Below are 10,888 nucleotides of genomic sequence, written 5' to 3'. Positions count from 1 at the left end.
AAAAAAAAAAAAAAAAAAAAAAAAAAAAGATAGGGATCAATATTGTCCATGAAAAAGAGAGGAGAGAAAATGGAGCAGAGACAACGCTTTGAGCAAAAATGACTAAAACTGTTCTGGAACTGGAGGATGGGTGCCTAAGACAAACATTGATTCTCTTAATAGTTCGGCCATGCTCTGGTGAAAATCTATCCAGCTCCATGTTTGGTACAACCCAGAGCTTTAACGATTCTAGAGGGAGTTTGCAGAGTCAGTCTGCTCCTGCCCAAAGGTCAGAATATTCTATGATACCAAGCAAAATGTAGCAAAGGACACATGGAAACAAGATCAGGGAGTGAAAATTCAACTCTTGCCTGTCTTTGCCTCTGTAGTGCACTCTTAGGGCCTATTTGGGCAGCCCTGAGTTGCTCACAGCTGCATCCCTTTGTTTCTTCTTCCCTTCCATGGGTATTGTGAACCAGGCTCCAGAGACAGTAGAACAGCATTCCCCAGGGTCCTTCCATGGCCAGTGAGGCATGCCTAGGTGAAGCAAGGAAAACATTTCTCACCCAGTGATGAGAATGGCCCCTTCTCCCCTTCTTTCCTCTGACTTCCATCTCCCTGTTATGTTTCTGGGATCTGGTATGGGCTCTTAAGACTGCTTGGTGGAAACTCACTGGCCACGTGACATATGGACTGGTCCTTGTGGGGTATCTGGAGCTGAAATGCCCATGTGCGGTAACCAAAGGAGTCCTGAGATGCCAGCATCATCCTAGGGTCCTCCAGCGCTATCCTCAGGATGAACCAAAGAGCATTAATGTTCTTCATTGCCCAGTCCATTAACATCACCTAGGACCCAGCTGGCAGGGATCCAGGAGCTGAGCTCCAGAGGGAGGCATTGCCCAACCCTAGGTCCTGTAGCCCTCTAGCTCCCGACCCTTAGCTCTCTTGGAGAGATGAATGATCTGGCTGGCACGTGGGTAGTTTATTTATGACTCATGCTCCCTTCTTAGTGGCCAGGTGCCCTGGTCCTTTTCTTCCTCATCGTGACTCGTCTTGGGATCAGGTTCTTGTGGTTGCTCTGTTTCAGAGGAAGACCATTCATCATCTTGCCTCTGGGAATCCCGGCACACCTCTCAGACATGCTCAAACAGAGAGGCTGCCAAACCTGCAGCTGGTCACACAGCAGGTGTGTGCTGAGGCCAGGGTACACACAGCCTCACGCCCCCAGTGGGTGGGAATGCGGGCCCAGCCCTTGTGTAACCAGTGTCGAGGCCTGGGTGCTGTGAGCAGCTCTCTGGTGGAGTCTCAGGGAGGCCCTGGCTCCACCCTGGCCCTCAGACATGTGCCAGATTCCCCCAGCCCCAGCAGTGGATTCCTCCAGGCCACCGTGCTGTGGTGTCCCATGAGTCCTTGTTTCATGGCAAAGCAGAAAAGGGTGGCCCATGATAATCGAGCCCCCCATCTAGCCCCCAAACCTAGCCCTTGCAATGACTTGGACATGCCATTCCAATATGGAAATTCTCAAAGATGTTCCAAACTACACGAGGCTGATTTAATTTAAATAACTAAAACCTAAATAGATGAAGTTGAGGAAGGCTGAGTGGAGGCGGGTGGGGGAAGGTGTCATGGAACGAAGCCAGTTGGGAGAGTGTTAGGGAAACACGAACATTTCACTCCTGTGAGTGGATTTGGAGATGACAAGGGCTAAACCACTCCACTGGGTGCCAACCCTAAGAGCCTACGGGCTGGTCCTGTCCTGTCCCAGCCGAGTCTTATCTCTGGTCTTAGTGGGACAGAGCCTCTGCTGTGCCATGGCTCTGGAACTCAGGAGACCAGGCTGGGTCACCTCTCAGGGTGCCAGGTTCCTTGGTGACAGCTGAGCTTTTGGTGAGACTCGCGCAGCTCTGGAAGGTAGAGGACTTGGAGTGGGTTGTTCTCTTTTCTAGCGTGGCTTATGTACCTAGGCAGCCCTGTCCCACATAATTACATAAATTTCGCGTCCTTCAAGATGCTCATCTTGCCTCTGACACATTTTAGGCTCAGAGCCACCGTCCCCACCTCCCCTCAGCTCAGGGGCCGGGCCATGACTCACATGCCTCCACCTCTTCCAAATGAGACTGCTCCTTGAGCAGAGGGGACTGGGCCTTGGTGGGCTTGGGAATGGTTCCTGGGGAGACACTTCACCCCTTGTGGGCATGGACTCTATTCTAAGCCTCAGAATCAGCCCCATGTTCCTCTGTACATGGCACACTCTGCCCCCATGGCAGCAGCCACACAACGCCGCTCTCTCTGGGCCACCCTGGGACTTGCCCACAGCTGAGCCTGTCCTCCCTGCTGCCCCGTGCCAAGTCCAGCTGACTTGGGTGTGGAGAGCTGGTGATATAAGGCCTCCTGTTCCCACTCTGTACCTGCTATCCTCCTGGGCTTGCTAAGTGGAATCCAGCAGCTTCCTGTGCTTGAGCGGTGAGGTGCAGCCTGAGAGCTGCCTTCCTGCCTTGCTTGAGAAGTTTGCTCACTAACTAGAATGACTCTCACAGTGATGTTCCTGGCAGCAAAGGGAAAAGGTGCCAGATAAATTTTCAGAGCTCCTTCTGGTTGACAGCCCCAGATCTGGGGAAGCTTGTGTGAGGCCTCTTGCCTGCCTGCCTCTGTGCTCTTCTCCCACCATCTCAGGACCCCAGGTAACTCCCCAGGTATCTGAGGCCTGGCCTAGTAAGCCCTCCCGTGAGACTGGAGCCAGCCTCCCTCATCTACTTGGCCTGGCCTAGTAAGCCCTCCCGTGAGACTGGAGCCAGCCTCCCTCATCTACTGGCTAGAGGTCGGTTGGACAAATGGGAACAGGCCATTTGGACAACCATTGAGATGACCCAGGAATGGAGGGGAACAAGAGCAGGAGAGGTCCCCAGCCAGCATGTACCTCCCGCTTCCCTCCCACCAGTAAAGGGAAGAAGCCACGGCTAACCCCTCTGCTGAGGTACAGCTTCCTGGGCGGAAGGAGTTCATGGGGAGCCTCTGAGGCCAAGAGCTCCATCAGGATTTGGCGAGGCTGCCACCCCAGTGAGAATGCTTATCCTCACTCACCACTGCCATCACCTGGATTCTTCACTTTTATGAAGAAACTTCTATCACAGCACCACGCAGGGCAATGGTGCCTTGTCTTCTAAGAGCAGTAGAGGATTTGACCTCTGTGTCCAGTCTTCAAGGTCTTTGGTGAGAGGGAATGCTCCCAGGGATTGCTCAGGGAGCCCTTTCTAAGCAAATGAAAGGCATTCTTTGAGGGTAAAAGAAAAATGTAAGCGAGGTTAACATGACTATAACCCCTTGGGTATCGGGGTACAAGAATCTGGGCCTAAATTATTCAAGTGACTATGTCCTTCCATTGGGGCTTTTCCAAGGACCAAGATGTGCCCAACCCCTCTCGCTCTGCCTGCTGCCCCAACACATGGGAATGGTGAGCTTGGGCCAAGTGTCTCACAGGCTTTGCCTGTTTACCTTTCACAACTTGGAGGTGTGGTACTAGTTTTGCATACATTTTGCATAAACGGAAACTGAAGCTTAGAGAAATTAAGAGACTTGGTGAGGGCCACCCAGTCAGCAAGAGGCAAAGGCAAAATTCAGCTCAGTGCCAGGGCTTCATGGTCCTCAGGCATCCCCAGGACAGGATTTGAGGAATCGGAGACTTGTATTTGTCACCTGGGAACAAATTGCTTTTTTCCAGAGCTCAGTTCAGAATCAACATCAAGTGAGCTTTGAGTCAGGGAGTTTGGCTTGATTGACTGCTCCTTAGAGGACAGAAGGCCTCCTGCATGCTAGAACACTGCAGGAGAACCACAGCTTCACACTTACCGTCCTGCCCCCAGGCAAGTGGCGCTGATTTAGCCTGTATTTAAAGCATTAGAGACCAGAGTGCCTTCAAATTGTTCTGGTATAAATTCTTTGTCCTGTGGACTACTGAGTGGAGGCCAATTAAACCTCTGCCAGGTAGGGCTTATTCCCTATAAATCAGTGGGAATGTGGTCACACAAATTTTAAATATCAGATTAAAATCAAATTAGTGGGAAAATTTGGAACAAATTGCCTTCAAGTACAGTGAATGAGTCTGTTTTTAAAATGTTGCCGCACCAGGCAAAAAAGTGAAGCAAACACATTTCCTAATAGCGAGGAGACACTGTGTTGGGAGTGATTTTTCGTGCTTAGTCACTGTAATTGCTCCAGCAAAACTCAGGAATCAAATAAAACGTGTTTGCAAATTGTAAATCACTCAAGGAGGCTACTTCAGACGGGCCCTAACCTGATGCTGAAGGTCACGGCAGCCCCCTGTGAAGCAGGCACCCCCCCCACCATCTCTGACATCCCTTTACCTCCTGCTCTTTGGACAAGGATCTGAGCTGCCACTTCCAGCTGAGACCATTGCCCAACTTGTGCAGGGAGTGGGGGGGGCACCATAAATCAGCCGCATTTCCTGATCAGCAAGAGGGCACAGTGTTCCTGGGAGGCTCCCAGAGGGGGTTCTGATTGGCTTCAGGGGAGGCAGGGGGTGGGGTGGGGCTCTCTGAGGCCTCCGTGGCTGGGACAGGGGAGGGACAGTGGTTGCTTAGGGAGGAAAGGCTTTATTTCCAGTGAAAGGTTGTGCTGTCACTTGCCAAGGACAGAAGTGTCTTCAGATCCAAGGGGGCTGTGTACAGGCTGTGATGGCCCCCTTCAGGGCCTCTCTGGGTCTCTGAGTGCTATGCCTTGGCTCCAGGTCACCACATTTGTCCACTAGTGTCCCCACGCTCAGGGCATTGTCCCACCATAAGGACCTTGCTACTCTTCCTAGACTGGGGATATGAAGGAGGCCCGAAGGCCCGAAATACCTTTTAAAACAGAAATGCCACATTCCTGGCTGCCCCCTGACCTTTGTGCATCTCTGGAAGCTCCCCTGTCCCCTCTTCTGGAAATCCTGCTTCTTTCCTGTCCCATATCTCTGCAGAGCATGATCATCCCACTGGGGTCTGGCTTGACTCTGGTTCTACCAAAGCCAGGTAGGCATGGCATGGCTACCTAGGATTGGAAAGGCCACCTTGCTTAGGATTCCTGTACTTCATAGCCACTTTATAGAAGCAATGACTCATCTAAGGGGGCTTCTTTCTGGTGTCTTATGTTACTTCCAACAGTACCAGGCCCTGGTCCTTCAAGGTTCTGCCTTGTAGATCTCAGGCCAACCCAGAAGACCCTTGAAGGGAAAGGAGAGGACTAAGATGTTTTGTAAAGAAGAGATGAGTTGGAGTGAAGTTCTTGCATTCAAAACCATGTCAAAGACCTGCCCTGGGCTGGGCACAGGACATCTGTTGCAGCCAAATTCAGCAGGAGGCTGAGCAAGGCAGGAGGGACCTCAGAGGAGTTGTAGGAGCTTGTGGTGACTTTGGAGAGAACAATTTCCAGGGAGGATGGGGGTGAAGGATGAGGTCAGGAGACAATGAGGATGAAGGTTCTCTGGGCACATGAGAATCACAAAAAATACCTCTTAAATGAGCGAATTCCCATTCCAACTTGATGGTTATATGAAAACTAACTTTCCTTCTCTTTTACAGCACTGGGCATTGAACCAGGACCTTCACATTAAGCTCATCCTCAACACTTTTCAAAAATCTTTATTTTTGAGACAGGGTCTTGCCAAATTGCCCCAGCTGGGCTTGAACTTGTGATCCACCTTCTTTAAACTCACCTTAGTTGGGTCTCCAGAACAAGGTCTGAACACAGGGGCTACTGTAGAAAAACCTAGCGTCTGGACTCTGTTTAGACCAGGCTTCAGAACAACAGAAGCGTGTTACGGCCTGCAAGGCAGCCAGAGTAACCTGGGCCCCTGTGCCCGGCTCCCTCGAAAGCTCAGCTGGTTTTGCCCAAAGTGCCTTCCACTTTGCTCTCTAAGGGGAGCTCCTTTGGCTTGGGCCCTGGGGGAGGGGCCCAACTCCGTCTTCTATTGTCAGGCCCTGGCAGTGGGTGTGGGGAGGTTTGTTTCTACTGGGTAGGGCCAGAAAGCTAGAAAAATAATAAATAATAACAAAAGTGAGGAGAAGCAAATCTCTCTCTGGCTGAAGCTGTGGCTGTCTGAGTAATGGGTTCCACATTTGTCTGGCTCTGTCTGCAGCCACCAGGATCCAGGGTGCACAGAGGGTCTTGCAAGGTCTGGAGAGGACGGCTCAGCTGTGGCCAGACCTAGCACACCCTTGTGATGGCCCCATCACTGGCTGGCCACCACATGGCTGAGATGCTGCTTGGAGCTCGTCCTTCAGCACCCCAGCCTTCCTCCCCTCCCCAGTCCCCACCCTCCTTGAGGCTCCTGGGCTCCTGCCGGCCTGCACAGATTGTTCGTGTTATTAATGCCGTTTTCCCAGAGATTCCATCTGGCTTTTTAATTGCTCTGGGATGGGGCTAGGATGCTTTGATAGTGAATTGGTATCTTTCCTCTGTCTCTGCTTACGTCAAATGCTCCATCCACAGAGAAGGGTATGGGGGAAGGGGAGTGGTAGGGATGATGAGAGAGAAAGCCGGAGTCTTTCATAGAATCAAGGAAGTTCTTTCGAAGGTGATTTAGGGTTTTTTGGGGAGGGGGGTATTGAACTGAGGGCCTCTATCCTGAGCTTCATCTTGAGCTCTTTTTCATTTTTTATTTTGAGACAGGGTCACCCTAGTCACCAAGCTGCCCAGTTTGAACTTGAGATCCTCCTGCCTCATCCTCCCAGAGTGCTGGGATTACAGGTGTGTGCTACCACACATGGATGGTTTATCTAAAGAGAAGATAAAAGGTGTCCTCTGCCCACCAGCATAGGAAAGAAACAGCTGAGATAACAACATTATTCAGGCAAGGACTCTACTGAGTCTCTGCAAAAGGCCTCTGGGTGCCCTGCAAGGAGAAGCCTGTGAGTTAAGCAAAGTCAGGGTTTCTGCTCCCCCTTGACCTTTACTGTGAGGGGCCCCCTCCCCTCTTGTGAAATCAGCCTGGAGGAGGCCTGGCAGGTTCCTGCCTGGAAAGGAGGGGGCGGGAGATCTGGGAGGGGCAGACACTCCTGCAGTCCCAGAGGCTCTTGCAGGTGTTAGGGCTAAACCCCATATTCGCAAATTCCCAGGAGATCTAAGAGATAAAGGTGACATCTGTGAGGGCACTAAACCATCACGAGGCAGCTGGTGGCAAAGGAGCTGCCTCCCCTCCCATCAGTGCTTGTTCCTCTCCCGAAGGCCGGCTCCCCTGAACAGTACCGTCAGAGGACACAGGACTCAAGGGCGGCCTGGAGAAGGCGGCAGTCAGGCACTGCCCATTGTGGGGACAGCCATGCAAGGCAGAAGCATCCAAGCACCTTGGGACTGTGGGTGGCACTGCCCTCACCAGGTGTTGGGTCGACGCCTTTGCCTCTGGGATACCTGATACCCCTCCCCCACTGCACTGGTCACCTTGACACTACAGCTTGAGTCTGTGAGCTCCTCAAGAGCAGGAACACAGTCTGCTTGTTCCCAGCAAGTGCCCGGATCCTTGGAATGGACCCTAGCATACAGTAGGCGTCCAATAAATACTTGGGGTGGTTCAGTGCCAGGCTTATTGGAGTGGGTCTTCATGTAGGCTCAAGTCAGGAGAGGAACCGAGGAGAGCCCTGCAGGAAGCAGTGGGTGTCCACAAGTGTCTGTTCCTGGGGGCACCTCTGCCGGGCACAGAACAAACGTTGGACATGTTCGTCCCACATTCACCTTGCTTTTGGGAGGGCTTTGCACTGTTCTGTAACAAGATGCACTGTCTTCTTTTAGCCCCTCTAGAGGTCTTATTCTCCCCATGTCTTTCCTGGGGCTAATGTGATTGGTTCCATCTTGTCTCCAGCACATCCCATCCTGGATCTCATGGTGCAAAGCAGCAGGGCCACCCTTTGGAAAGCTGCCAGCTTTGAAAGAGGAAGCCCCTGGAGGGAAGGCCCAGCAGAAGGGAGAAGAAGGGAGGGTAAGAGGGTCGGCCCTCCCCTGTACATCCTGGGACCTGATCTGGGGGCAAAGGGGGACGCGAAGGATCAGCCCCTCTAAACTAGAAAAACTGGAATTAGCACTGAACTCAGAGAGGGTTTGCTGGGGCCTAGCAAGCTGGGGCCTGCCCCAGCCTCTAGGCAGGTGGTGGGGCTGTGCCTCCTCGGTTCCCAGGGTGGTGGGGCAGGCTGCCGCCTCCTCACTGGGCTCATGGTCTCTGCCAAGGGCAGTCATGGGTGAGGCAGCGGCAAAGCACAGGACAGAGGTGAGGGGGCAGAAGGGAATTATCTATGCAGGCAAATCAAGCTGCAGTTTTCAGAATTTAAAAGAATGTGTAATTTCTCAAAAATGCCCTGGCCCACATCGGTATGCCCTCTTGTGAAAAGGGATAAAACATGTTTCACCTTTTACCCTTGCAGAGGGGAAGATACTGAAAGCACCAGCAGCCTCCTGAGCTAATGCTTTTAGGCCTCCTGGACTAAGGCAGGGGTGAGATCCACCTTCCCTAGGTTGGCTGTCACTGCTGCTGAGGGGATGCTGGCGTGCCTGTCCTCATGGGGTGATCATCAGCTCTCAGTCTCCTGCTTGGTACCGGATCAGCAGGTGGATGCTGGGGCTGCCGGCTGTACAGGCAGTGTGCAGGGGTGGGTCACGCTGTGGCCCTCTTTCTTGGCTGGCTGGGCAGGAGAGATCTGGAGGATGAGGAGGGGGGCTCAGGCTGCAGGCTGCCCTTCTGGGCATCACTGGAGTGTGCTAAAGTCATAAGGCTCAGGGAAAGTGAGGGCAAGTGGGGAGGGGTGGAGGGTCTGACCCCTCCAGGCCTCTTCCTGCCCACCCAGGAAGAAGGCTGGAGCCAAGGCAGGTGAGTCAGGCTGCTCTGACGCTAGAGCCCAGTGACTTGGAAGTGTGGCCGAAGGGCCCCAGAGCCTGGAGCCGCTGGGTGGGTCTGCCTTCTCTGGGTCCTTCTCTCCCAGGCCACACCAGGACCTCAGCCCCACACACCTCTCTAAGACACCCCCAGCACCACCCCTTCCTTCACAGAACTCTTCCTTCAGGCTCTAGAGTCAGCCTGGAGCTTTGTTCTCCTTCCGTTATTTGTCTTGGTTGGGGGAAGTCACCCCCTCAAGGTAAAGAGGGGCTCGAGAGAGGCTAATTCATCAAGATCTCAGCCAGATAAAATGTGTGACCTGGCCCATAGAAACTCTCAGAAGTAGCTTCTTTCTAGTTTTAAAAAGACACCAAAATTCACTTTGATATGTTTATATTATAGATATAGTACATAAAACATCTAACACGAAACTCTATGCTCTCCCCCAAAGAAGACAGCCAAGGGGTCCTTCCCTGCTCCCAGCCCTGGCCATGTGTACACACTGGCTGGAGGGCACTTCCTTCCAGACCCGGAGCCAGGTCCTCTTGGGGGACAAGCCTGCGGGCAGCCCCAGCCAGAGGTAGCAGAGGCCCAGGAGGCCCAGGACCCAGGACAGGGAAAGCCTAGGGGGAAGGGGAAGCGCATCTGACCTCACTGGTTCCCCAGGGGGCAAAAGCAATCCCAAAACCAAAGGAAAGAGGCTCAGCCCCCCCCCCAGCTGCTGATGGAGAGTCTCATTTTGGCAAGTATCTGAGCAAAACCAAACCAAAACAAAAACCAAATAAAATGGTGGTTTAGCATAGACGTGCACATTCACATTGCACAAGGCACTGCTGGGACACAGAGGCCAGATACAAGTGTTGATATCGGCTGATAAAGCAAAATATTTGGAAAGCTTGTCATAACTCCAGTTCCTCTGGGATGGACGGATTGTGCTTCATGTTTGTACGGCAATGCTGGTGACATACAGTACAGACAAGGCTGACAGTCCCAATATCCTTCTACCCTCCCACCCCAAGACCACATCTCTCCTCCACCAGGTCACCACCCCCTCGAACACCAGTCCCTAGGGCCAACTCAGGCCCCAGCTTTCCAGTGGGACTGGGGGCGGGGTCTCCTGCTGGTGCCCTGGTGAGTGCTAACCCAAGCAGCTCCGTGGGTTGCAGCCTGACATGGGGTAGGGTGGAGGTGAGAGAGGCAAGAAATCCTGGACCTGCCACCGCGGTGCGGAACTAGGGGAGAACCTTCGGTTGAAGCCTCCTCCCCTCTCTGGACCCTCGCAGACAGCCGAGCCTTGGGGCTGGATGGTTAGGATCTCAGCTTCCTGATGGGCCCGGACCCAGCCTGCTCTCCAGGCTTCCTGCAGCGGCAGAAGAGGCAGGAACCCTCCAGATAAAATATCAAGGCACATGTTTGCTCCCCCTACTCGGTAGGAATCAGAGCGAGTTTGCATTTCCAAGGCACTAGGTTATTCCTTAATACTAGAGTCGCTGGGCTCCCAGCTCGGCCCCAAGAATTCCCCCCTGTCCCAGGGAGAAACCACCATCTCATTCCCTCATCTTAAACGCACCAAGTCCGGCCAGAGACAGGGAAGGGACGCGCCGAGCAGGCCAGGCTTTTTCAGGCGGCACCGGAATGTCTTAGTCGTGGCTCGCACGGCCGGGCAGTCTTGAGATCCGGCGACCCGAAACCACTCCCCGGGTCCTGGCAAGGGCCGGCCCAGGGCGGTCGGCTGGCGCGCCTCACGCGCAGTTGCTCATGGCCTTGACCAAGGAGCTCTCCGGCAGTTGGCGGAAGATGTCCCGCAGCGTGTCCAGTTCGCGGCTCAGCTGTTCCACCCGCTTGCGCAGGCGGTCATTGTCACTGGTCAGCTCCAGCACCTTCTGCTGCGTCTCCACGTTGCGCTGCTTCGCCTTGTCACGGCTCTTGCGCACCGCGATGTTGTTGCGCTCTCGTCTCACCCGGTACTCGTTGCTGTTCTTGTCCACCGACTTCTTGGCCTTGCCCGCGCCCGTGCGGAGGTCGGGGTGCGCGGACGCCAGCCCCTTGAGCGCG

General features: G+C 53.6%; 1 protein-coding gene across 1 annotated transcript; it reads right to left on the bottom strand.

The window, feature by feature from the left end:
• Nucleotides 1–9,706: 9,706 nt before the first annotated feature.
• On the bottom strand, nt 9,707–10,887 carry Cebpa (CCAAT enhancer binding protein alpha; the record flags this gene model as incomplete). Its single annotated transcript, XM_010631943.2, has 1 exon — nt 9,707–10,887. A coding segment is annotated over one exon (312 nt), but the record flags the coding sequence as incomplete, so codon positions are not given.
• Between the last annotated feature and the right edge of the window lies 1 nt (nt 10,888).

Source organism: Fukomys damarensis, unplaced genomic scaffold (genome assembly GCF_012274545.1).
Source record: "Fukomys damarensis isolate Sample0158 unplaced genomic scaffold, DMR_v1.0_HiC HiC_scaffold_19, whole genome shotgun sequence".
NCBI lineage: Eukaryota > Metazoa > Chordata > Mammalia > Rodentia > Bathyergidae > Fukomys > Fukomys damarensis.
This window is presented reverse-complemented; position numbering and strand designations above follow the sequence as displayed.